Below are 25,759 nucleotides of genomic sequence, written 5' to 3'. Positions count from 1 at the left end.
TTTTTTTTTAGAATTGACAAAGCTCCGGCAGAGCCACAAAAGATATTATACACCTGTTTCACAGGCTGAGTAGGTCTCCGTCCCACCAAACCGTAAAGTGACTTTGACGTGTAAAGATAGGTGGCGTGCCCCTTTAAATGATTAGTTCTCATCGTCTAGCTCCGGTATAAACGGACCTATCCACGACCTTCTTTTGTTTTAAAACTGAAACTACTTTTACTTCAGGTTGGGAAAACCAGCACTCCAATAATAGAGTAAGCTCCTGCTGTTGCTGTTACTGTTGTCGCTCACGGCTTTGCTTTGTGCCAGAGCAAACCCCCCCCACTCCCACCCCACCCCCATCCTATGTAGGGTTGGGTACCAAAACCCGGTTCCACTATGGAACCAGTTCCTTCGCAACCGGTAGGAATCGGACCGGATTACAACACAAATTTCGGTTCCTCATTACACTTAACGTGTCGACTGAAATATTTTCCCTCTGTCGCTATGAAATTAATGTAAAAATATCACCCTTTCTCTGTAGTCTACAGTTAGCTAGCTACCATAAATGGTAGGCTACTTTTAAAATGCCATATTTTCCCTCTGGGCTCACCAAAATGGACGTAAAAGCATATTCACCATTCACTGCAAGTGGTCGCTAGTAAAGATATTACATCTTTGATGTCATTTTTCAGTTTTTCAAGAATCGGTTTAGGAATTGGAATCGTTTTAAAAGCGCCGGTTCGGCATCGGAATCGTAAAAACCCTATGTGATCACGGCCCGGGGAAGAGCACAGAGCCACAACTGAACCCAGTTGTAGAAGGCAGCAGAGCTACAGCACTGCTCCACCTGCAAGAGTAATCATCGGGAAAATAAATGTTTGACTCCCTTTCAGGAAAATTGTTGTTCTTTTGTCAGATGACTGGGAACTGCTCTTACCGTTACTCTTGTGTTACGGCAATCAGGGAAACAAAATAGAGGAGAAGTTGTGTATTTACAAAAAAAAACAACCTATGTAGATTATTAGTGTGTTTAGTCATATGTGTAATTTGCTATTTCTTTGTCCCTTACATAGAGACCGCCCAGCAGTCTCTCGCTCTCCGCGGCCAGTTTTCAGTCCAGGTGGGTTGCCAGTTTTGGATTAGTTAAAGTTGCATCCTCTTGCGTAGCGCCGTGCTTGCATAACGCCCGGGTGGAGGCTCCTCCTGCGTTATGGCGTTGAGGTGGTGCCCCGCCCTGCGCTCTGCAGCCTTCAGCTTCTCCTGCAGCTCCTGCGCCTCCTGCTGGGCCTTGCGCGCGGCCTTGCGGGCGTTCCTCAGGGAGCGTTTGGCCTTGCGAACGCGCTCCTTCAGCTGCCGGTTCCTGCGCTCGGCCGCGGCCAGGCGCTCCTGCATCTTGCGGCCTCTCTCCTCCTCCTCAAACAGCGCGGCCTGCACCGAGGAGCACAGCAGCTGGAGACGGAGAAGGAGAGGGGGAAAAGTAAGTTAACATGCAGGAAGGGTTGTTTTCCTAACAGGCAAACCAGACTGTTGTAAACCACCAGTTGCCATCTTTGTCGGCTGGTTGTGTAGTGTGAGAGGACTGGGGATGGGATTTTCCCAGCAGCCTCTTTGAGGAAAGGAAAAAAGTCCACAAATGTTATTTCTCCTTTGCTCTCCCTTATATTTGGAAGGAGAGAGGAGGGTGATTTACATTTATATTGTGCAGAAACACGAGGGGACGGAGTTTATGTGTGTCTGTGTAACATAAATGCACATGGAGCTCCCTTCCCTCCCGGACAATGCCAGCGCACAGTCACATACTTTGATATTTCGGGGGCCCTAATTTTCCATCTCGTTGGTAGAGCACAGCTGACCTCAGGGTTAACAGCTCTCTTAGTCACAGTGGGGAACGCAACGTGTGTTCATGTTCCACTGCACTTAGTCAGAGGAACATACCAACCTAGGAAATGTCCCCTCAGTTGACGGCTAATGCTAATTGTTCCCTGTGTGCCACTAGTGCTAAGCTAACAAAGGCACAACACCAGTAGTCTGGATCAACAGAAGTACATTTCCAGGAGAATCGCCTGACACGTCCCTCACCTCACCTTCCGCTCTCTGTGTGTGTCGCCGGTCTCCAAATCCCTTTCGCTTCGGGGGAAACGACAACAAACTTCGAGCTAGCGAGCTACACGCTAAAAATGGCCAGTTTTGAAGAACATTTGGATCGTGCAACGAGGCAGGCCTGCTTGGTTCTTTCGGGGAATGGCTGTAAAGATTTACAAAGAATATGTTTATGGCATTTAGTCTCTAACTGGGACGTTTTGGCCGTTCTCAAAATCCCTTCGCTTCGGGAAACGACAACAAACTTCGAGCTAGCAAGCCACACGCTAAAAATGGCCAGTTTTGAAGAACATTTGGATCGGGCAACAAGGCAGGCCTGCTTGGTTCTTTCAGGGAATGATTGTAAAGATTTACAAAGAATATGTTTACACCATTTACTCTCTAACTGGGACTTTTTGGGACTGATTGATGGGGATAGTACACACAGCGATACACTGCTAAGAGCAAATGACATTTAACCATGTATCCAGCTAATTTAAATAGCTCTTACTGTATTGTGTGAACAGTTCACTTTATTTAACATTACATGTGGTTCTTTTGTGGGGTGCAAATGTTCCACCAAAGCAAGTTCCTTCCCGAGACTATTTTGCAGAGCCACCGTCGCTGCGTCCAGAGCTTAGGGCCGCCCCAAGACGATTGTGATTGGTTTAAAGAAATGCAAACAACCCAGAGCGTTTTCTTCTCCTATCCCAGAATGTAACTGCGGTGCAGCTAAACCTTACTCCACAGTAGTGTGGCAATGCGAGCCCGTATCACCAGTGGCCGTGTGTCGACAGTGTATATTGTTCTATATTTGAGTCAGTCTATGAATATTTTTGGCTTTATTAAATGCATAGAAACAACATAAAGTATATCACTGATACAAAATAGCTACTGTACTTTTTTTGGCCCCACCTGGCAATAATGAACACGTTCCCATACCGTCAAATGAACTTGCTGTGGCCTGTTCACACCAGCCTCAGATGGCTACAGCTGATGATGGCCTTTAAACATATTCTAAGGTGTGTCTTGGCTCCAGTTTTGAGAACTATGATGTTACTGCAGGTTTAGGAAATACACTTGTCTTTTTTTTTTGCCAAGAGTAAGATGAGAAGATAGATACAGTATCGCTTTTGGGTAAATATTTAGTTTGAATATTTAAGAAGTAGAATGTACTGTTGACTCTGTTCTGATATGCAAAGATTTAGCATGTTATCATATATTAAATGCAAAAAATGTTTGTAATTGTCTCCACGTTGAATATATATATTTCATTAAATGGACAGCTAAATAAAATCTTACTGTTTCATGGGAGCTACTTTGTGTTAGTGTGAAAATTGTTCACAATGAGGTCTGTGGATCATCCTGGACAGGAAGGTTGCATTTCTTTTTTTTTGTGATCAATTTTTTTATTTGTTTTATATTTTTTGAACAAACAACATACAGAACAAACAAATACAATGGAACTGGAACTAAAAACCCTCGCCCACCCCCCACCTTCTTTTGAGGAGTCCAATATGTCCTATGACATATGTTGAAGTGGATCTGCTGGTGATTTGGGTTCTTGGAACAGTGGGAAATGTTGTCCCAAACTGTCTCCCAATTAATTACGTTACCCTTAGGGTTCAGCTCTCGCTCCCATTTCTTTACTATTGGGAGTTCTGTTGCATTTCTTTTGACACGTGACGTAACAAAAGGTCACCTAAACCTTTTTTGTAATTTGGGTGACCTGACCCTTTAAGGGAAGTCTTTTTCTTCCCATTTATCCAAACACAAGTCAAATCCAGATAATGTAACTATTTTTTTTGTTTGAACCCTTTCTCATGCTCATAGGAAGGCTCTCAATGGGGTGCCCCCAACACACACACACACACACACACACACACACACACACACACACACACCATCTGTCAAAACATCCGGGTATTACCTGCCTGCTGTTTAGCATCATCTGTATAAACAGTATTTAGAGGACATGTGAAGACACACACATATGCATGTACAACATGTCCTCAAATAATTCAAGTGTAAGATTTTTTTTTTTTATCACAGAAAAATATCTATTTTGTCCATAACTCTATCAAGACTGCAGAATATGGAGGAGGAGAGATCATCATATATTCAAAATCCACTACAATGCATTTGAAGCTGCACTTGTCACACTAACAATGGAATAAAAAGACTGCAAAAAGAATTGTCGCTTGTTCTGATGAACCCACAGATAATTAAAACCCAACTTTGCTCTGGAGCATTTTAGCATCTTTCAGGTCATTGTTTTGGTTTTAGGGGCAGCAACTTTGCTGTTCTGGTTGAGTCTCACCGCTCTCATCATGGTTTCCAGCCACAGCAGAAAGTTATCGACACATTTGGTCACTAGCCGTTAAACACAGCGGAGAATAGACCTTTTTCACAGCAGACATGTTGACACGTCATAGTAGGAAAAGCTAGGGCTGCACGATATGAGGAAAATATCTAATTGCGATTATTTTGACTGATATTGCGATTGCGATATGATTCACGATATTGGAGGGAATGATCCTTTTTGTATCATTATTTTCCTTTTCATTGAAAATTATTAACATTGAAAGAAATTAAAATGATTATAGTGTGATTTTTTGGATGTGTACCAAACAAAGATTTTTTTCTTTAGTTTGTAGGATACAATTTGTAGGCCGGGACGTCTCTGCAGCACCACAATACTTAACTCAGAATGGTTTGACACATATTTTGCCATTAACAAATATTGCGCCCCCCTTGCGATTTGGATATTGCACCATATTGAGATATCGATACAATTGCGATTAATTGTGCAGCCCTAGGAAAAGCACAGGTGTATTCAAACCCATTACTGATGGCTGCATTCCACTTAGGAGAGGTCCTGGTATTGTGCATGCTGACTCACTGAAACAGCTTACTGGGACACTTGATGGAACTGAGCCATCGTTAAGGTTATCAGTTTCAGCTGTGCTTTACCTACTATCACAAGTCAAAAATGTCTGCTGTGAAAAAGGTCCATTTACCAGCTGCAAAGCCAGATATTTCCTTCAAGAGTTGGTGGAGACCAAAAACAAAGCTCAAAGAAAGTAAAAAAAGGACTGGCTCAGTTGGCCAGAAACATGATCGCCATTTCAACTTTATAAGGTTAGTGTTGCGTTTACTACTTGCTGAAACACTGACATGCTACTGACAATGTGAACAACATTCGAAGCATATTTAGTTCTCTAACATGTAACATATGTGGGCAAATATGGACTAAATACACATCTTTTGTACAAATGTAAGACATGGCCTATTTTTATGTCACCATTTACTGTCGGCAGCAGAGAGGAAAGAGTTTGATGGATCGCTTAAGTTGGATAGAACTGCATCAGTTGTGTAATGTCAGAGGTCAGTTTGCTTTGCAGTTTCCACCTCTTCCAATTCACTGACCAATCACATGAGGGAAGCATCAGTTCATAATGAGCAAAACGTAAGGCTGGAGCTTTTGCACGATGCTTATCAGATGACAGTATGTGTTGTTCAGTATTGTTCATTCATCGAAAGAAAGAAAGAAAGAAAGAAAGAAAGAAAAAGAAAGAAAGAAATATGAAGAAAAGAGAGAGTAGGCCTAATGGGGTTGAAGGGATTGCTAGACGGGCCTTTGTGTGTGTCCAAGCTGACCTGACTGCTCATTTATTTCTGCAGACTGTGTGTGTGTGTGTGTGTGTGTGTGTGTGTGTGTGTGTGTGTGTGTGTGTGTGTGTGTGTGTGTGTGTGTGTGTGTGTGTGTGTGTGTGTGTGTGTGTGTGTGTGTGTGTGTGTGAATAGGGATGGGTGATTAGAAAACAGACAAAAAGAGAGTGAGAGATGAAGAGATAAAAGAACAAAAGGGAGTCAGAGAGAAGAAGAAAACGGACGAGACGGAGAAAGTGGGAGCCTAACTACTGAGTGGAACAGGCCGACTGTGTTGTCCTCCTTTTATCCCTCTAAGCCAGGGATTCTCAAAGTAGGGTCTGTGGCACTCTGCCAGGAAGTGATAAGTATTTTTATTTTTTACAAAAGGCTTTATAGTTCAACAAATAATATTACTTTTTTTTTTTTTAAAATCTATAACAGTTCATAGATTATGTTCTAATCTAACAAATAAAAATCTTAGAATCTGCACCATACATGTCTGATATCGTTCTAATAGCCTACATTTCTCTTGTGTATTCTTTCACATAAATAAGACTATACAAGTGTAAAAAAAGTAGGGTCTGTGGCACTCTGCCAGGAAGTGATAAGTATTTTTATTTTTTACAAAAGGCTTTATAGTTCAACAAATAATATTACTTTTTTTTTTTTTAATCTATAACAGTTCATAGATTATGTTCTAATCTAACAAATAAAAATCTTAGAATCAGCACCATACATGTCTGATATCGTTCTAATAGCCTACATTTCTCTTGTGTAATTCTTTCACATAAATAAGACTATACAAGTGTAAAAAAAAATATGCTACGTCAAATTATTCCAAGAGACAAACATGAGGGGGTCCCAGGTATATGCTCTATCCTGTAAAAAAAAAAAAAAAAAAAAGATTGGAAACTCTGCTCTAGGCATCCTCATAAAATGTTAATGAGAGTCAGAAAACTTGTTAAAGGTGTTTACATGGCTGTTACAACCAGAGCATTCCCTCGCTGTGGTTCTAATCAAATCATTAGAGCGCATGTAAAGAGTGCATGGAAATGTGCTGATTAAAAAGTGTTTTTTTGTCTCTATCTTGCTGTGGGCTATCAAGTGCAGGCTAAAGGGCACAAAAGAAAATTTAAAAAAGACAGAATATCTGAGAAGAATATCAGAGAAGGGAAAAAGAAACCTCTATTGAACAGATCAGGCTGTTCACATTCACTGTTCGTACTTATACCTAGAAAAGTAATGCACTTCTTCATTCATATATAACATTGTGAGTCAGGACCATAGACTGTTAAAAAAAAAAAAAAAAGGTAGAAAAGGAAATCCAAAATATCCCGGATACGGGCGCCGAAGAGGAAGTCAGCTGACATAATATAAAGAGCAAGAAAGTCCCCGTAGGGATGAATGGGTCAAACAAACTTTCAAGACTTTCACCCAAGAGACCACAGTTCGTGTCCTGTGTGGAAGCAAAAGACAACGTTGACTTATTTTCACCTTCTTTTGTTATGTAACTTGCGTCCTTAACACCATGTGCATAAGTTACGTAACAAACATACTTACTTTAGCCCAAATCTCGATCTTTTCTAAACCCTAACCGATTAGTTTCTGCAAAAACAGCTTCTGCACTGCAGGGGCTTGGCAGGCCTTCCTGGATATTCGCAGCATAACGCACGAAAAAGTGTGCATAACTTATCGTAAGATATCATACGAAGCGTTGCCTGAGGATGGGTTGAACAGATGAACGGTGGGCTTACGGCAGTGTCGTGGTAAAAGCTGCTCTGAGTGCTGCTGCCGACTCCCCTCGGTATTGTCGCTTCAGTTCTTCGCCAGATCTTCCAGTGTTTGTCTCCTGTTCAGCTGGTCTTCTGGGCTTTTTGTACTACTAAGTTTTTCCGGTATTTTTTACACTGCCTTTTGGCACCACTCTCCTTTGCGATCTCCTGTGTTTTCTTTACCTCTTGGACTCTACCTTGTTTTTTTGATACTGTTTTTGACTTTTGCTTGCATGACAAGAACCTTCATTAAAACATTTGGATTGTATTCTTTGTCCTGAGTCTGAGTCTGTGACAGCTGCTGATAAGAGGAGGCTTTAACAGAAGCTAATTGAAGGTTCTGGCAGAAAAGTGGAGGAAGTCTCTCTTTTATCCTTCTGGAGGGGCATCTGGTTCCCACGAGACTGAAACCAGAAGCAAACGGCCTCCCAACTCCAATTTTTAAGGCAAGGTTTTGTGTTTGAACTCCAGCTGAAGGATGTCTCGAGACCTCAAAGCACTGAGGGAGTGATGCAGCTAGGGAAACACTTTCAAGATCCGTTGGAGATAGATGGATATTTAGATGCGTGTAATCAGAAATTGGATCTTGTTGCTTTTAATTTTAAGTTTAATTGCAGTCCCAGCAAAGCAGAAGGAAAGAAAGAGAAGAGTGGTTTTTCTTTTGCTTCAAATCTGATACAAAAGGCAGGGAAATGTGGACGGGAAAGGAGAGACACGAAGAGGAAGACGGTCCTTCCATCTCATCGTCGGCGGTAAATTCCTGAAGCAAAACACCTGTTTTGTCCCGCCCTGCCTGAGGGTCAGGGCCTCTACATGCGAGTGCTCGCCATCTAAATGATTAGTGGGTTTAACCCCTGACCCCTGGCCCTTTTGACGATACAGCTCAGAGCCTGCGGGTCAAACTCAAAGAGCAAGGAAGAGGAAGACGCCACACCACTGTGACCTTTCCTGATTTAGTTCTGCAGTTCTGACTGTTGACAATAACAAAAAAATGCCATAAATCCAATCCAAATCCAATTAAGCGTGGCTTTTCAAACGTCTGCTGCAGGCAGTGTGCGGGTCAGTCAGGCTCAAGGTGCAACATCCTGACTGTTACTGCAATGATGCTCATAGATGTACATTTAAACATCTCCTGTTCCAAATTACACACACAGGTGCGAATGTTGTGATTTTTCGCAGTTACTATAATGAGGCTAAATAGTCAATGGAGGTCAAGTCCAAGTCAAGGCTCAAAGTCCAGTCTCAAGACAGCGGACACAAATCTAAAAAGAAAAACGAAATCAATGCAAGTTATGTCCCATGTCAACGAAGTTCCTCGGGGCAAGCCCAATTCAGGTCTCAAGTCTTCTGAGAAAAAAGTGAAGTCAAAACTCATTTGAAACGAGTCCAAGAAGCCAAGTTTCAAGTCAATGGAGACAAATGGAGGCAAGTCCGAGTCAAGTCTCAGGACAATTGTGACAAGTGAAGTCACGATTCAAGTCAAGAGTTGCGTCATTCGTAGTCTATATCCTTCGCGTTCCACTTCCGGGATTGCTCCGGTGCTGCAGGAAATTCCGCCGGATGCGTGCATTTTCCGTTTCCTTCCGCTTTCTTTGTGTTGGAATTTTAAATTCGGTGGATTTCTGAGGACTATGGTTAACTGCTCCTCAGATCTCTGCAGGGTAAATCCAGACAGCTAGCTAGACTATCTGTCCAATCTGAGTTTTCTCTCGCACAACTATTTTTTTGCAGCAGCTCTGTGCGGAGTGTAGCACCGCCCATGACGGTTGTGGAGTAGCCGGACCCTCCTTCAGAATGCTTTGGAGGAGGGTCTGGCAAAGCGAGACTACGTCATTCGAAACAAGTCAAGTCAAAATAAATTCACAAGTCAAGTCTCAAGTCAGTGGAGGCCAGTTCAAGTCCCTGACGACAAGTCAAGTCAAAAATGTATTTGAGACAATTCTCAATCAAGTCTGAAGTAAGTAGAAGAGGTCCAAGTCAACTCTCAAATCGTTCAAGAACGTCCAAATCAAGTCTTGAGTCATTCAAGAGGACCAGTCCAAGTCAAGGCTAAAATCTGAAGCCTTCAAATCCCTAATATTCAGTTAGGAATTGCAAGTCAATTGTAAGTCTTTCAGGTCTCTAAACGCTTACCATTATATTTAGACAAAATGTAGCTGACGTGAGGTTCTACAAAGTACAAGCCTGTTTGTGGCCATGCACGGCCTGTCTGTCACTATCTTATTTATATGTTATCCTTCCAAGATCCAACAGTTCAAAATTGGAGACTTGAAAGCAAAGTCTCAGTTTTTAACTGATCAAGTCAAGTCTTTAAGGAGTCAGCGCTAAATGAAGTCTTGAATCTTACAGCACTCAAGTCCAAGCCATGTTTCAAGCCCTCATTTTTGTGACTTAACTCTAGTTGAAGTCTCAAGTCTACAACTCGGATACAAATATGGTGAATTTGAAGTGACTGTAATGACACTGTGCCACCGAGTGAAAACCTCTTCAACATCTATACAGTTGCCCTGGTAACTTTTCAAAATGAGGACAAAGACTTGTGTAGCTCCGTCTCCAGCCGCTGTGTTCCGTCTTGTCCGTAGTTCGACCTGCTCGACTCACTCAGAGAAGGTGTATTGATTAATCCTGCGGCCCTTTCTTCCTCTGTTGACAGGCTTATCGCTGGTCACAGTTCAGCAGATTTTGCTTCATCATGTACATCCAGACTGCTGACTGACACACGTCCAAACTGCTGCCTGTCAAATATTTGGATCCCTGCTATTTGATCTTTGACCTCAGGATGGCCAATATCCTGTCTGCCTGAGGAGCCAGCTGGACGGACCTTGGCCAATCAGCAATTGCTTTGATTTTCAACTGGCTGGGATGTGATTGCATGTGACCAATCACATGCTGGGAATCGTGTGTGTGTGTGTGTGTGTGTGTGTGTGTGTGTGTGTGTGTGTGTGTGTGTGTGTGTGTGTGTGTGTGTGTGTGTGTGTGTGTGTGTGTGTGTGTGTGTGTGTGTGTGTGTGTGTGTGTGTGTGTGTGTGTGTGTGTGTGTGTGTGTGTGTGTGTGTGTGTGTGTGTGTGTGTGTGTGTGTGTGTGTGTGTGTGTGTGTGTGTGTGTGTGTGTGTGTGTGTACTGTGCTAGAGGATAGTAGTTAAACTGTTTCTACTGATCCTCATCACATTCCTGTCAGCAGAGTCACAACTCAATTTATGATTAGGTGTCCACACACACACAAACTGAAACTGCATATATTACTAAAAAAACTCAAAACCTCAACCACAGCTCTTACTCTCCCCCCCCCATCCCCCACCTCCAGTTCCCTGCACCATGCTGTTCGTCTGGACGGTTAATCTGTTGTCTCTATGGTGACGAGATAGTGTCGGGTTTGCTTACATGCTCTCTAAACACCTAAAAAGCTGACCTGACTGAAGATGGAGACACTTTTTTTAATCTTATTTTTCTCAGACAGTAATGAGGTTGTACAAGGAGATGGGAGTCATTTTTGTTTTTAAGGAAGCAGCAAGTATAACTATGGCAACCAACTATCCAATCATGCTGCATGGCAGTCCTCAGGGTAATAATTCTTGGTTTTAGACATTCAAAGGGAGAACAGTTGCATGATAACATTGTACTATATACATGAAAAGGTGTGTGTGTGTGGTGAAAACAATGAAAGTGCAGCCCTACCCTGCTGTCCTCCTGGGTGTCCCACTCAGGGCTGAAGGTGTGGAAAGGCTGGCTCCCTTGGGTGCAGTTGGAGAACTGGAAGAGGCTGGAGAACATGCGCCTGTTGTCGGACGTGTCTGGGAAGATGGCGTCCTGGAAGTTGACACCATGGGGGAGGATGTTGTAGTTCTCATCCATCCTGCACAGCAGATAAACAGGACAACTGTGAGCAGAAAGCTGAAGCTGCTGCAGTGATTAATGGGTTGTAGCTGCATTATGAATTTGCAACAACCAAATGAAATATGGTTTTGTAAGTTCCATAGGTCAATGCATTTCATAGCTTTAAAAAAAGCATCATATTTAATGAGCCTGTTTGCTTTGCATGTAAAATCTTTCTTTTGCAAAAATAACTTGCAACCACAGCTGTCAGATAGATGGTGTGAATAAAGAGTGTAACATTTCAAATCTCACTTAATGGAAAATACTTAGGCAGCCTCAAGTAGTATACCTTAAAATTATATATTTTAAATCTGACTGACAAAAGACAAGAACTCTGAAGAGTTATTACAGTGTTGATTTAAATTAGCTATTTTGCTAAATGCATTTCTGTCTGGCAAAACGTTTTATGGGACCAGTCTAATTTTAGTGACAGCAATGAAACTCAATGTTGGGCTGTTGTAAGTTGAATAGATATTTAGTCATGTGTGTCCGTCGAAACTATTTGGATAAATGAGTCCAGGCCTTGCACCTCACCTGAGGAAGAAGAAGTAGGAGTAGTTCTCCATCACGGTGTGGGACTGGCAGGACAGGTAGCCCAGTCCGGTCAGGTTGAGCCTTGATCCGGTGGGCACCTCCAGCATGCTGCCCCAGGCCTGGTCGCACAGCATCTCCACCTCCGCAGAGTACAGCAGCCCTTCCTCCGCGCCCTCGTACCCATACCCGAACCCGAAGGGCAGCGAGTTATACAGGCTGCCCCCCGGGGGCTCCCGGTGGATCGCCAGGACCCGGGCGTAGACTATGATCTCCGCCAGCTCCGCCCGGCAGCCCTCGCTCAGCGGCCGCCACTCGGAGGGGAGCTGGCACCCGTGCGTAAAAGTGCCCAGATGCGCAAAAACGCCGAGCGCTGCGAGGAGGACAGCCATGGAAAACATCCTGAAGGTCCCGAGAAGGGTTACAAGCTTCTGTCAGTTTGTAAACCCTGTGGTGATGCCTCACGGAAGAAAAGTGGTAATTTATTATTCGGTCTAAATTGGCTGTTTTATGCTGGAGGGCAGTCTCTCCAAACATACAAGCTGCAAAAAGTGAGTTGCAAATGCTGCGTTTATAGAACTAAACGCGCGTGATGGTTACCTGGACGCTTGAGGATGCTCCAACGTTACTTGACCAAAAACTCATAAAAGTATGCCAAAGGAACTTTTTGCACAACGTTCGACCACAGTTCCTTTGCCCATTAATTTAACTTGCACAAACTCAGATCTCCTCACCTCCAGACTCCTAAAGAGAACTCGAAAGTCGAATCAATTCTCAGAAACTTCGACTACTCCAACCTGTTGCTGTGTTCCCAGTGTTTCCACCTCATCTGTCTGTCTGCGCTGGGAGCGACACACTTCACCAAGGCGCACGGGTGCTGCGTTCAAGGACTATTGTGACGCTCAGAGATTTGATGTTTCCATGTGAACTGGTTGGTGCGCATGAGTGCTATTATTCGGATAATATCAATAAGGTTGATAACTGGATAGTGGATAACTGCATGAACGGGATAATTTCCTTAACATTGTAAAACAAATAGTAGGCTTCATCCATTTTTTTTTTTTTTTTTTTTTTTTTTTTTTTTTTTTTTTTTTTTAACAAATACCTATCTATAGTGGCTTTTCTGGAAAACCGCAAGCATTAAATTTTTATCCCAATATTTTTCACCAGTCAATGTCATCATCAGACTGAATTCAGAAACTCTGCATTAGATGCCATTTTTAAGAAGTTTCCATTTTCCCGATAGCGCACTTAAAAGCATCGAGAAGGAAAAGCCAAATGTCCCAGGCCAGTGAAGTATGAAAGTGCTTTCTACTGTTGGAGAGCATGTCCAAGAGAAGCTCTTCTTTAAAGAGGTTCAAAGTGAATAATTTGGAGACATTTCACAATGACATCACTGATGGATAACAGTAGTCTGCAGTGGAACACATGAGATAAAGATTAGGATAATGACATTCATTATTATGACTTTACATTTCTCGTAATCAGTTTAATAGGCTACTAAATCTCTACTAGCCTATATCTACTACAGAAATCATGATGTGTCAGAGAACATTCTGTATGGATCTATCAGCTGCTACTGTTTTAAAATTCTGCACATAGCAGCAGACAGATTGGCCCCAAAATAACTCATGATAAACTATAATGACCTTATTTAGCATAGTTTTGCTACTCAGGCTGTTTCGTTTAACTACAGCCAAACATTTCAGTGGTTTGAATTTTTACAGCTATGGATTTTTGCTTAGAAAACACTGCCATCTAATGGACAAAACAGCATGTGTCGGCCTATATTTGTTCTATTTATATAATAGATCATCTTAATAATCGAATAAATGCTGTGATATATTATATTTGCCTTTTTATGCGCGTTTTGTACGCAAGTTTGGATTAAAGCAACAACCAAAAAATTGAGATGCTTTTTATTTTTTTATTCCTACTATAGCCTAGTGACCTTTTTGTACAGACTAATGATATTATCAGGTATCACATCAAGATTCATTATGTCTTAATTGTTGTAATACTTGTCAGCTAAATCTGACAAAAGGGTTAGGGAGTCTCGCTGCAAGGTGACTCCTGAAGGGAATTCCCGCTGTCAGCTGATGACTGTCCCCGCCCTCATCTGCCCTGATGAGTAAAACAAGCGGATGGACCTATCGGCACAGCGGCTCTGTTCATGCGCTGCTGCCGTTTATACCATTGACATATATATACTGAGATCTTCACTGCTCTGCGACGTCACTTCGAGGAAATGGAAACCTTCGTTAAATCCACACAAGTCAGAGCTGCGTCGAGCCAGCGACAGTTAGTTCAATAAGGATAGGAAGTAAGGCAAATGCGCTTTCAAAATAAGGGCTAGAACTTGAAGTTCAAATATATATCAATGTGTCAATATATTATTAGACTAATGAGGTTGAGTAAAAACAATCATTGTTTATGGAACGTAAAGATTTAATAATGAGGAATGGGACAATTAGAAAACAATTATGTTGTTTCATATTATCGGCTAAATTGTATCAGGCTCAAGCTGTAACTAACTTATACTAATTTCTCTTTTCCATCTCACTGTTGCTGTTTTCCCTGTTTCTATGTTTCAGTGACTGTTGGCCTTTATGTGGCTAAATAACATTAATGGCCAATAAAAAAAACTTAGAATGGTATCTCTTTCTAAGAAAAACAGTCCCTTTAAAAACATAATAGAATAGAAATGATTGGCAAAAGTTATGCTCAATTCGTGTACCCTTTTTAAGACAAAAAAATATATAAAATAAAGGTTTTCAAAATGTGATTTTATTTCGAAAACAATCACCGGAAGTGCTCGGTTTCCGTACGTGACTAGACGTTGTTAACGTTACTAACCAGAAGCAGTTCAGTAGGTTGGTCGACACACATTTTGCCATCTCTCCGAGTGTTTCTGCCTTTGGAGTCAACATCCACACTGTGTTTAGCTAGTTCCGAAGTTGACAGCAGGTGAGTTCAACATTTATACGTGTTTTTAACGTTTGGTGTGACGCAGTTTGGCTCAGGTTAAACCATATCCGCGTTGTGTTAAGTTACTTGCAACTTTTCAGTGTTTATACCAGGAGTCGCACACCGGACAGGCCCACCTGAAGAAAAGTGAAAGTAAAACCATACGACCATATATTAAAACATATACATCCATAACATTGACACGGTGTGTCTGTAGTATCCAGTGGTGGTTTTAAAAGTAGCATTTGTCCCACTGGTATTCACTGTCGTATCCCTAAACGGGGTTACAGTTAACCGTGATATTAGCCTATATTATTATTTTAGCTATTAGTGTCTGTCATTTGGCCATTGTGTGAGGGCAGAAGCATACCACAGTGTGCTTGGCATACAGCCCCCCTTCTATTCTAATTTCATTAAGTTATCATGTGATGGGGAGATAATTCCGGCCGTATGCTCCTTTCCTGCTGCTGCATGCTGAATCACTGAGTCATTGGTGATGTAAGAATGGAGCGTTTTTTTTTCTACGTGTTCTGTTGACATGAAAACACACAAGTGAAGTTAATAAGACAGAGGGGAATGACTTGGTGTTTCATAATAGTCTAAATGACCTATTGTTGTTCTTTGTTTTTAATTCTGGCATGCAAATATATCAAATAAAAACGAGATGGAGTCAGTCCAGTTGTTCTGTGGACATGATTATGCCCAGACTACATGGTAATCACCTCTGAATTGAATAAACATTGTATATCAGTGGTGTATAAAGCAAATCCCAAGTCTAATATTCCAAAGAGAAAATCTGCTACACCTTTTCATTTATTTATTTTGTTGAATTTAAATGAATCATGTTAAAGGGATGGATAGACGTTGCTATGTATTTAAATCTTCATCGTCATCATCATCTTCACATTTTAGAGCTACAAGATGTCAACTGTATTTTCATTTCTGCTACTCAGCTACTTCCCCTGATAGTTACATTGTCATTAGCAATATTGTATCAGTAATCAAACTACATACAAGCTCAAACATCTCTGCATCTTCTTTCATTTTCTCCCTGTCAGCGTCATGGCGTCTGGAGGCCCCGTGATGAACGGCGACGTCTCATGCTCTCAGGGTCAGTCGGGTACGCTGGAGGAAACCCTGCAGCAGATGAACATCCTCATCCAGGAGAACCGAGACCTGAAAGGTGAGAGTAGGTGTGGTTCAGAGCTGAGGAAAATGTGTTTTTATTTGAGCTTTTTGGTTTGTTTTTCCAGGCACTATTCCACAATAAAGAAGCCCGTTCCAGACTTAATACTCTTATCAGGTGTGGGCAAAGTGTCGAGGGTCAAAGGTCAGTGAACGTTGAGTTCCTGACGGTTCGTGTCAGGGTGGAGTTTCCCAGTTGTGGTGTGATATGACCAGCTGGAGCAGTGTGTTGGGACAGGGAAGGCATATTAGCTATGGAAAGGGTCGTAGTTCAAATGACTTGGCTCGCACAATGTGCATTTATTAAAATTCTCCATCTGTGTGTCTCGCCCAGAGGCCCTGCGTCAGACCAACCTGACGATGAAGGAGCGTTTCGAGGGTCTGTCTGCGTGGCGGGAGAAGCAGCGGGAGGAGCGGGGCTTCCTGGAGAGCAGGCTGGAGGAGGCTCGGGGCCGCATGGAGGAGCTGACCCTGGAACTGAACAAGAGGACGGCGGAGGAGGGGAGGACAGGGGGAGGCTTGCTGGTGAGGGTGTAACCTGACACTGCTTTCTGTTTATTTATCAAAGCAGCTAAGAGCCATGTTCCTACATTAACATTTTTTAAATGATTTTTATTATATTATACATTTCCTAATGAGACTTTTAGCCGGCTGATTCTACATGAAGTTGCGCTAGATTTAAGTCTTCTGTCAAATTGTAACAAAATTAACCCATTAACCACATAATATTCTGCTTGACGTGTGTGATGTCATCTCCAGGCGGTGTCATCCAATCAGAGTGCAGAGCTGATTGCCCTGCGTGCCCAGGTTGCTCGCCTGCAGGCAGAGAAGAACGACCTGGTGGCCATGAACTCTGAGCTGCAGCTGAGAGCCGACAACTCACAAGACGACTCCTTCATTGAGATCATCAGAGTCTCGGTGAAGAGCGACACACACACACACACACACACACACACACACACACACACACACACACACACACACACACACACACAAAAGAAATTAGACAGACAATTCTATATAATCAGTTTTTCCCCCTGAATTATCTTCTATTCAGCATGGAAAGCCCTCACTAACACAAAAAAGCCTCTACTTTAACCCCCCAACCATGTTGTTTTAGACAAGCAGAGTAGTGTTTATTCATTCTAAAATTATTACACCCTATTTTAAAGAAATCCAGATCATATTTTCAATAACAATACAGTCATAAATCATTCTGTGATGTTTTTTTTTAATGAAAAGATACACGGCTGTAAAACAAGCTTTTGAGATGTAACTGGGTGTTTTTCTTCTCAGGATGGAGGTGTAGACGGCACGAACGATGCGTGTGGTTCGGAACACGGCAGACGTCAGGAACTGAGCATGACGGCATCCCAGCAGGACAGCAAGGAGATGACTATCAGCCAGCTCCTCCAGTCACTGAGGAACGAGACGCAGCGCGCCGAGCGGCTGCAGGCCGAGCTGCAGGCTTCTTCTGCCAGGTTAGAGGGCCGCAATTTAAAGGAGCAGTTCACCACTTAATAATCTACTGCAGAAGATTTTTTAAGATTATTTTTGGGGCATTTTCAGCCTTTATTTTGATAGGACAGCAGAAGACATGAAAGGGGAGAGCGAGGGGGGAATGACGTGCAGCAAAGGGCCGCAGGTCGGAGTCTAACCCCAGCCCGCTGCATCGAGGAGTAAACCTCTATATATGGGCGCCCGCTCTACCAACTGAGCAATCCAGGCGCCCTATACATCATGTTTTAATGTTAAAGTGCTCATATTATGCTAATTTTCAGGTTCATAATTGTATTTAGAGGTTATATCAGAATAGGTTTACATGGTTTAATTTTCAAAAAAAACACCACATTTTTGTTGTACTGCACATTGCTGCAGCTCCTCTTTTCACCCTGTGTGTTGAGCTCTCTGTTTAAGCTACAGAGTGAAGCATCACACTTCTATTCCATCTTTGTTGGGAGTCGCACATGCGCAGTAGCTAGTAGGACTACTAGCCAGTCAGAAGCAGAGTATGAGGGAGTGCCACGCTAGCAGCTAGGCGAGCATTATAACGTGTGTTACAAAGTGATGCACGTTCGTCTCTGAAGTAAAGTAATAGAGCTGTTTGGAGCAGTTGGTGAACAGTGTTTTCTGTTGGAGATGGTAAGTCCCTTTGGGGTAGACTTTGGGCTTTTTCACTTTGTAAACCTATAATGTGCACAAAAAAGATATATGGTATAACACAAAAAAGGAAAGGGAAAAAGCCAAAAAGCATAATATGAGCACTTTACTTTTACTCTGTGTGTGTTTTATTATTTTATTTATCTTTGCTTATAATATGTTGGACTCGTGTTTATGCATATTTTCAGACATATTTTAACTTTTTGGAAAACCTTTTTTTTTATGATTAAACAATAACCCCTGTTGAAGACCTCGGATCTACTATCTTCACGGCAGTTGAAACTCTTCTGCGTTTATAGCATCAGGAAACAGCAAGGCAGGCTGTCAGTGGTTCCTGGTGCTGTTTTCTTGTAAACTGGACCAGATAGGTTTTTTTTTTTTTTTTTTTTTGTTGAAGCTCAAAAGTTTTTTTTCTGTTTTAATCTAATCTTTTTTTGTATTGTGTTTTTGCTAACATTGTTAACCGTTTTTGAAACAAATTATCCAACAGAATTAGAGAGCTGGAAGAGAGGAAGTCTAATGTGGAGGAATCAACACAGACCCAAGCAGAGACCAAGGAGGATTCTGGGAAAGAGGAAAAGGTATCCACTCAAAAGTGAAAATACTAAAACTAAAAGCAGTTTGTTGTAGTGAAAGAAAAATGTAATTCAGACAGGTAGTTTAACTGTAGCATTGCATTATGAGATTCTGACAACTGGTTGCTTGGTTAAAATAACCTCATTTTGATGTTTACTGTCGTTGATCTCTGACTTTACAATTACCATAACTGGCAGATGGTCCACTGATGTTTTTAGTGTTCAGTTTGCTCATCGTAATGCTTGTCTGTCATTATTAAAATATATTTCAGGCAGCATCTGAGGTGGAGAATCTGAAGTGTCAGATGAGAACGCTGTTTAAAGAACTGCAGCAGGCCCAGAGCAAGCTGGATGAAGCAGAAGGCATGAAGAAGAACCTGCAGGACAGGTTAGGCCACCACATACACATATATGCCCATACGAACCATTTAGTGAAGGAGCCAACAAGAATAAAACATGGCAACCTATACCGTGCTCCGACAATTAAGGCTGCATTCACATACACTCAGGTGGTCGTCAGGCGCTACGTCGAAAATGCAAATCTTCCCATTTATTATTTCTATTTTTTTTTAGGATTATTTTTTGGGGCAGGTCGGACCAATATCTGTTTCATTATCTCTGCTGTCGATTTTTCTTTTTCATACATAAAGACAACAGGAACTTAAAACAGTTTGGGAGAGGTAAGTCGTAGAGTGCAAAGCGTTTACATAAAACAAAGGTTGGAAAGACCGGGGAGGACTTTAAAGAAACTTAAAAAAATTGTATTAAAAATGATGCTGACAGAATATAACAAAAGGAAGTTTTCAAAGGACATTAGTAATTTTTTCTGGGTCCTTTTGAAAATTTAAACATTACTCAAAAAATGTCACGATTCAATATTGATTTTTAGACTCAAGATTCGATCCAAAAACGATTTTCAATTCAGAAACGATTCACAGTATGTAAATGTAGTTACTTTCCCCATGTGATTGCAGTAGACATACTATTTAAAAAAAATATATATTTTTTTTTTAATTAAAAAATATTAATCGATTTTTTGTCGATAGTGTTGTTGTCATTACTTAGAATTCCTCATGGGGGCGATAGAAACTACGCACTATAGCTTTAATGTATTCTCTTCGCATTCATTTTGAATGCGGGTAGTGTGTTAAAACTGCGGAGGTGGGGGCCGCAGGGGTGAGCCGGAAAAAGCCCGCCGCAGCCTGCGACGAAAAGTTGAGACAGATACAACTTTTAGAGAAACGCAACCCGACGTCACCCTGCGGTGGCCAATCATGTAAGCGGCGATCAGACTTGACAGTAAACAGTAACATCACTGCCTCTGTCGTTGCCACAAACAAAGTTTCAGAACACTGTGAGGGTAAAAAAAACGAGTTTGTGTAACAGCTGACTGTTTCCTGCAACAAGCTCCAGCACAGAGCACAGTCCCTCTGGCTCTTTTTACTCTCTCTCTTTCTCCGTGAAATGAAGCTGCATTCAAGTACGGTTGGAAATGTCGAGATCTTTAAAAGATCTGATGGAAAACAATAATTGTGAAGTATAAAGTCTACTTGTGCTTCACTGGGGGGGGGTTAAAGAACACAATGGGCCATTTGTTGACACACTCACACTGCCACACAACCCTGCTTACTTTTTTTGCAAAGTTTTCTCTCGCTGTTCCTATGCTTAAACTTGACCTGTACATATTCTCATTTTCTCTTTGTGTCTAGATGTCGGGAGGTGGAGCAGGACGTGGTCACTCTGAAGGCTCAGCTGGTGGAGAAGCAGGCTGTTCAGTCGGAGAACGACCGGCTCAAGCTGCAGGTGGACAGCATGCAGGCTCAGGGCCAGATGGAGCAGAGGAAGGCTGGGGAGGAGAGGTCAGAGGCGACACATATACAGAGACATTGACTAGTCATGTTAATGTGGATCTCAGCTGCCTTTTTTGTTGTTGTTGACTGTACAGTAAAAATATTTATGGAAATGATTTGCATTGGAACAGAGTCTCCATCATAGTCTATTTCCCAGTCGTGATTAACATATATTTGGACACGCACACTGAGTCACCGCTAACCTAGTCTATATCCACGACGTTCCACTTCTGTATTGTTCAGGTGCCGCCGGAAATTCCACCAGATATCTTTCATTTCAGCCGGATGTCCGTTACCGTCCACTTTCTTTGTGATGTAATTTTAAACTGCACTTGATTTGTGAGGACTATTGGTGCGTTCTTTTTGTCTTGTAATCGAGACTAATAGCTCGAGCGTGACGTCACATCCGTGTCGAAAAACGAATAACCGCGGGTTGTTGCATTCTTTTTGTCACACAATACTACGAGTCGGAGAAAAGGTGGATTTTTGTAACATTTTTAGTAACATTTAGGATTATATTCACCCAGTTATTGACATATTACACAGATATATCTCACAGTTTGATACATGAAAATTACGTTTTGATTAACGTTAACGTTAGGCTACTGCTCTGCTTTCTGCTCCAGACTCGGCTTAAAGCCATTGTTGTCATATAGCAACCGAGCGTCTCTAGCCAATTTCAGCTGCACAAGCTACAATATAACTAATCAGGCGGTATTTAACTCCTAATGAGACTGTAGCGACATGCCTATAGGTAGCAGTATACAGCGCTATGTGTACGACTTCTTCATTTGGCTACAACAAAGACAAAAGTGCTTAAAATTGTAGAAAACCACAATGTTTACTACGTGTGATGCACGACATAGCCATCTTTGAAAGTGAGCTCGGGGTCCTCTGAGTTCAGACGACTTGACGAGTCGTAAATACGACCTCGGGGGCGTTCTTTTTGCAACTTCCGGGTCGTAACTCCGGAAAACGACTCGTAAAACGACTTCGGTGGACAAAAAGAATGCACCATATGGTTAACTGCTCCTCAGATCTCTGCAGGGTAAATCCAGACAGCTAGCTAGACTATCGGTCCAATCGGAGTTTTCTTTTACAAGACTAAAACAACCTTTGAATGTACACGTTCCAACAAAAAGTTCCTTCCCGAGGTTATTTTGCAACGGCACCGTTGCTCCGTCCGGCGCTGTGGACGAAGGTCTGGCAATGCGAGACTACCGGTAACCCCCTTCTTTCTCCCCTCACAGGAACAACCTGGCCCAGCTGAAGGATGCCTACACCAAGCTGTTTGAAGACTACAATGAACTCAAAGAGGAGAAGAAGAAGAGAGAGGTTAGTTCATATCGCATAATGAGGACCCTTTTCGCAATGTACTTTTATCTTATTTCCACCACACCTATGCGGTTAAAAGAATAAACAATTAGAAAAGAGAGCTGGGCGTGTTTGAACCTTTTGCCCTGTGGTTGTGCAGTCTCAGCTGGTGCAGAAGGAGGTGGTGGACCAGCTGCAGGAGCGGCTGACTGCCGCTGAAGAGGCCCTGGCTGCTAAACAGAACCACATCGATCACATGAAGCAGGAGATCTACAAGAAGGAGGAGGAGCTGCAGACCATATCTGTGTTCCAGGCTCAGGTCAGTGGCTGTAAAAAATGTTTTATCATCTGCTTTGCTAATCGATGTTTAGTTAACCCTAGCATCGGATCCTAAGTATCAGAAGTCCACATAACCAACATGGCTCCCTTTCAGTTTTTGTGCATTTTTTTTTTGGGTACTCTGTGTGCAGGCAGAGGTCTACTCCTCAGACTTCTACGCAGAGCGAGCAGCGAGGGAGAAACTCCACGAAGAGAGGGAGCGTCTGGCTGCTCAGCTGGAGTATGTAAAGAAGCAGAACACCCACCTGCAGGAGGAGATGGAATCACTGGGCAGGTATTGAGTCAAACACCTGGAGTTCAGTTCATTAAAAAAGATGCAGTACATTGTTCCTATGTGCATAACAATATTGATTCAATGATCAACGATGCAATATCATCGATGCAAAGTGAAAATAGTGATACATCTTATCGTTTGGATGTGCCTTTTGTTTTGAAATACCCACTTTATATGTATTTCTATTCCAAAAATTGTATGTTTTTCACATGTCTTTTTTACATGTCTGGAAAAGCTTAGTTATAAAATTGTCAAATCATATTTTAGTTGCTTTTTGTGAGTTGATATAAAACTGTGTTAGATGGGCATATGATATTATCTGATAGTGATCACAGGCCCCTGAATTGAGTCAAAAATCGTATTGTTATCATGAACTTGTGATTTCACTCTGTAACCGAGCTGTAAACATGAAGTTGAAGGCCGTACTAGTCATTCATTGGACAGTTTTGGTGATGTCATCCTGCATAATCAGTGGCACATGAACCCATTTAGAGAAACCTGTGCTGCATACTTGTTACCACAGTTACCAAATAATCTTGCATAAATATATACATGTATTTTGCTTATACAACATCGCTTTCTTGACAGTTCACGAACAGCAATTAGATTTAATAGTAGTTTAGCTTTTGAGTTCATGCTAAAATCCTCTACGTTGACACAAATTAATACTATAAATGAACTGCACCAGAATTAGTTTGGAAGCGGTCTGAGACGCCTCTTTCTCTTGTGTTTCTCCACAGGCGGTCGCTGAACGAGATGCAGAGGAGACATGTGTCACAGGGAGGAAATGCACACGGAGCTGGTGCTAGTCTGATTGGAAGAGGTACACATGTTTGTTTTTTTTATGTCCTGAAAGGTAGCCTTCCAGGCATACTTCATTTCAGGCTGTATCCAAATTCCATGTCTTTTACCTGAATTGATAGAGCCTTAAAAGAATAGTTTGTCATTTTGGGAAATACGTTTATTTATTGCCAAGGTAGATAAGAAGATCTACAAAGTGTCTATATGTCAGTAACGTTTAGAAATTGGCACTTTTCCATCAAGCAGTACTTTGTGGTCAGTTGTGCTAAAGTTTGCTTGCTAACATAACATAAACTGGCTGGCAGACACCTCGCAAATTACCTCAGACTTATCACCCCCTAGCGTTATGGCGGTGAAATGCACCGCGATGCAAAGCAACCCCGACGCAGAACTCCGAAAGGGTCACTACGCCGGAGGAGCGACGGCGTAGCTACGGCGTGGAGTTGACACAGAAGCATAAAACAGCCTTTTAGTTTAGCATAACGACGCGAAACACCGAGCAGAAACTATTTCTTGGATTGGCCGGTGACTTCCTGGAGTCTTCTTGTTACCGTGGAGAACGCAGACAAGGGTTCTACAGTGGGCAAGTCAGGACGACAAGACTCGAGGGAGACACTGACCCGCCTAAAAAAGCACATAACTCCACGCAAAACCACACAGTTTTTTATTTTAGTTTTTGTATGGATTAAACAAACATGATATAACATGCTAGTATAGCTACTATAGTTAGTTTAGAAGTATTAGTTTTATGTTTTGACAGAGCCAGGCTAGCTGTCTCCATCTGTTTCCAGTCTTTACGCTATGCTAAGCTAAGTCAACCGGTCGCTGGCTCTATTTTAATATTTAGCGTACAGACACAAGAGTGGTATCAATCTTCTCATTTAACTCTCCGCAAGAAAGAGAATAAGTGCATTTCCCCAAATGCGCAACCATTCATTTAACCATCTTGACTGTATAACACCTAAAACGTGATTGGTGGAACTTGTTGCAACGTACCACACAGTCTGGGAGGGAGTGCACGATCGACAGCTCAGTTCAGTGTAACTGGAACATCTGTGTCCAGCATGTTCAGGTTGTGATCAGTGTCTCTTGACTCTCAGGTACTGACTGGCAGCATCAGGGGAACATTCCCGAACACGCCTGTCCCAAGTGCAACGAGATCCTGCCGGACCTGGACTCCCTGCAGATCCACATCATGGACTGCATCAACTAGACCTCCATCATGACAAGCAACCACGACAACAGCAGCTACGTTAGCACCTTAATCTGAGTCTTCCTCCGCTTTTATCTTTACCTGAGACAACTCATCATTGTTCCACGATAAACTCAGTTACATTCATTCTCAGATGGCAACATTTTGCTTTTTCTAAGGATTTAAATGGAGAGATTTTAAAGCTGTATTGAGGGTTCTTTTGAAAATAATTGGTCCTCTGTAGTTTGTTTTATTTGAGAATTGCTTATAAATATTTGGAATACAACATAAGATTTTGGGAAAAGAATTGTAAACTGAAGATGAACTTCTTCAAGGGAAAACTTGTCTGGAATATTAAAAGAGAAAGTTAACGCAACCCCTGATGAGATTTTAGTGTAGTGCTGTCTGCCTGTCATGTGCACATTACGTAAGTGCAGCCTTCACAAGTTGCATTCGTTTACCAAGTACTTGGTTGCTGAAGGCTATTTTATTTTTAATTTTTTTGGTTTCCTCGAGAAATTCTTTTTATATTTCTTGCTTGAAAAGTATATTTTGGCTAATGGGTTGTTGGTGTTGGGGGGGTGAAAGGAGCATGCACCATGTAGGCACTTTAATATGAAGATAAATATTTTATTTTCACTGTAATGCAGTTGATACCTGGTAATTAGAATGTAAAATATTTAACTTGTTAATCAACCTATCACTGTATACCTGTATGCCTTTGTAATTCCATGTGCAGGAGGCTCCAACACCCTGCTAATTCTGTAGTCTGTAGATTATAAAGGACTTCTGATTTCATGTTGTAATTCTGTGAATGAAAATAAAATTATTGCAAATTTCTGTCTGCTTTTAGTCATAATTGTGACATAAAAAAACCTGGAAGATTATTTCTCTGACGAAGTATTTGAAAAAACAGTTGAGTTAGAATGATATCCTTCTGCCTTAAATGATATATTGTGTCAACATTACCAAAATAGCTTAGTTTTACAGTTAGTGTTCATTAGCGAAAAATGCGTGACTTGAAGCCTTGTTTTGGAAATGTATGCTATTGTGCAGTAGAATATGGTGTTGTGGTGTGTGACTTTGGCGACTACTAGTGTTAGTATTGAAGTATAAGTATACAATCAAAACTATGACTGCCACATGACCCCTCAACCCATTGCATCACAATCAATATCAGCAGAAATGTGTGTTGTTCGATATTATTTGT

General features: G+C 41.8%; 2 protein-coding genes across 3 annotated transcripts; one reads left to right on the top strand and one right to left on the bottom strand.

Moving 5' to 3' along the window:
* Nucleotides 1–1,035: 1,035 nt before the first annotated feature.
* ccdc3a (coiled-coil domain containing 3a) lies at nucleotides 1,036–12,747 on the bottom strand. Its single transcript, XM_039792013.1, has 3 exons — nucleotides 11,896–12,747; nucleotides 11,164–11,341; nucleotides 1,036–1,431 (listed from the first exon to the last, which is right to left on the bottom strand). The coding sequence occupies exons 1-3, from the start codon at nucleotides 12,291–12,293 to the stop codon at nucleotides 1,126–1,128; spliced, it is 882 nt and encodes a 293-aa protein (XP_039647947.1). The 5' UTR covers nucleotides 12,294–12,747; the 3' UTR covers nucleotides 1,036–1,125.
* On the top strand, nucleotides 5,088–25,389 carry optn (optineurin). Of its 2 annotated transcripts, none has more exons than XM_039792012.1 (13): nucleotides 5,088–5,202; nucleotides 15,918–16,042; nucleotides 16,379–16,569; nucleotides 16,804–16,962; nucleotides 17,341–17,525; nucleotides 18,695–18,785; nucleotides 19,052–19,167; nucleotides 20,489–20,638; nucleotides 21,880–21,964; nucleotides 22,104–22,262; nucleotides 22,414–22,556; nucleotides 23,297–23,379; nucleotides 24,458–25,389. In XM_039792012.1, the coding sequence occupies exons 2-13, from the start codon at nucleotides 15,922–15,924 to the stop codon at nucleotides 24,568–24,570; spliced, it is 1,596 nt and encodes a 531-aa protein (XP_039647946.1). In that variant the 5' UTR covers nucleotides 5,088–5,202; nucleotides 15,918–15,921; the 3' UTR covers nucleotides 24,571–25,389. The 2 variants fall into 2 exon arrangements, with proteins under 2 accessions (XP_039647946.1, XP_039647945.1); XM_039792011.1 differs by lacking the exon at nucleotides 5,088–5,202 and adding an exon at nucleotides 14,707–14,859.
* Nucleotides 25,390–25,759: the final 370 nt, after the last annotated feature.

This window comes from Perca fluviatilis, chromosome 23, assembly GCF_010015445.1.
Source record: "Perca fluviatilis chromosome 23, GENO_Pfluv_1.0, whole genome shotgun sequence".
NCBI lineage: Eukaryota > Metazoa > Chordata > Actinopteri > Perciformes > Percidae > Perca > Perca fluviatilis.
The sequence above is the reverse complement of the archived record's forward strand: the minus strand, read 5'-3'. Positions and strand labels throughout refer to the sequence as shown.

Bases quoted from the DNA above. Each gene is read 5' to 3' on its own strand.
- ccdc3a (XM_039792013.1), bottom strand. From the start codon at position 12,293: ATGTTTTCCATGGCTGTCCTCCTCGCAGCGCTCGGCGTTTTTGCGCAT. The intron at 11,342-11,895 runs GTGAGGTGCAAG...TCTGCTGTGCAG, and splicing joins TCCTACTTCTTCTTCCTCAG to GATGGATGAGAACTACAACA. The intron at 1,432-11,163 runs GTAGGGCTGCAC...CTCCGTCTCCAG, and splicing joins ACACCCAGGAGGACAGCAGG to CTGCTGTGCTCCTCGGTGCA.
- optn (XM_039792012.1), top strand. From the start codon at position 15,922: ATGGCGTCTGGAGGCCCCGTGATGAACGGCGACGTCTCATGCTCTCAG. The intron at 16,570-16,803 runs GTGAGGGTGTAA...TGTCATCTCCAG, and splicing joins GGACAGGGGGAGGCTTGCTG to GCGGTGTCATCCAATCAGAG. The intron at 19,168-20,488 runs GTTAGGCCACCA...CTTTGTGTCTAG, and splicing joins AAGAAGAACCTGCAGGACAG to ATGTCGGGAGGTGGAGCAGG.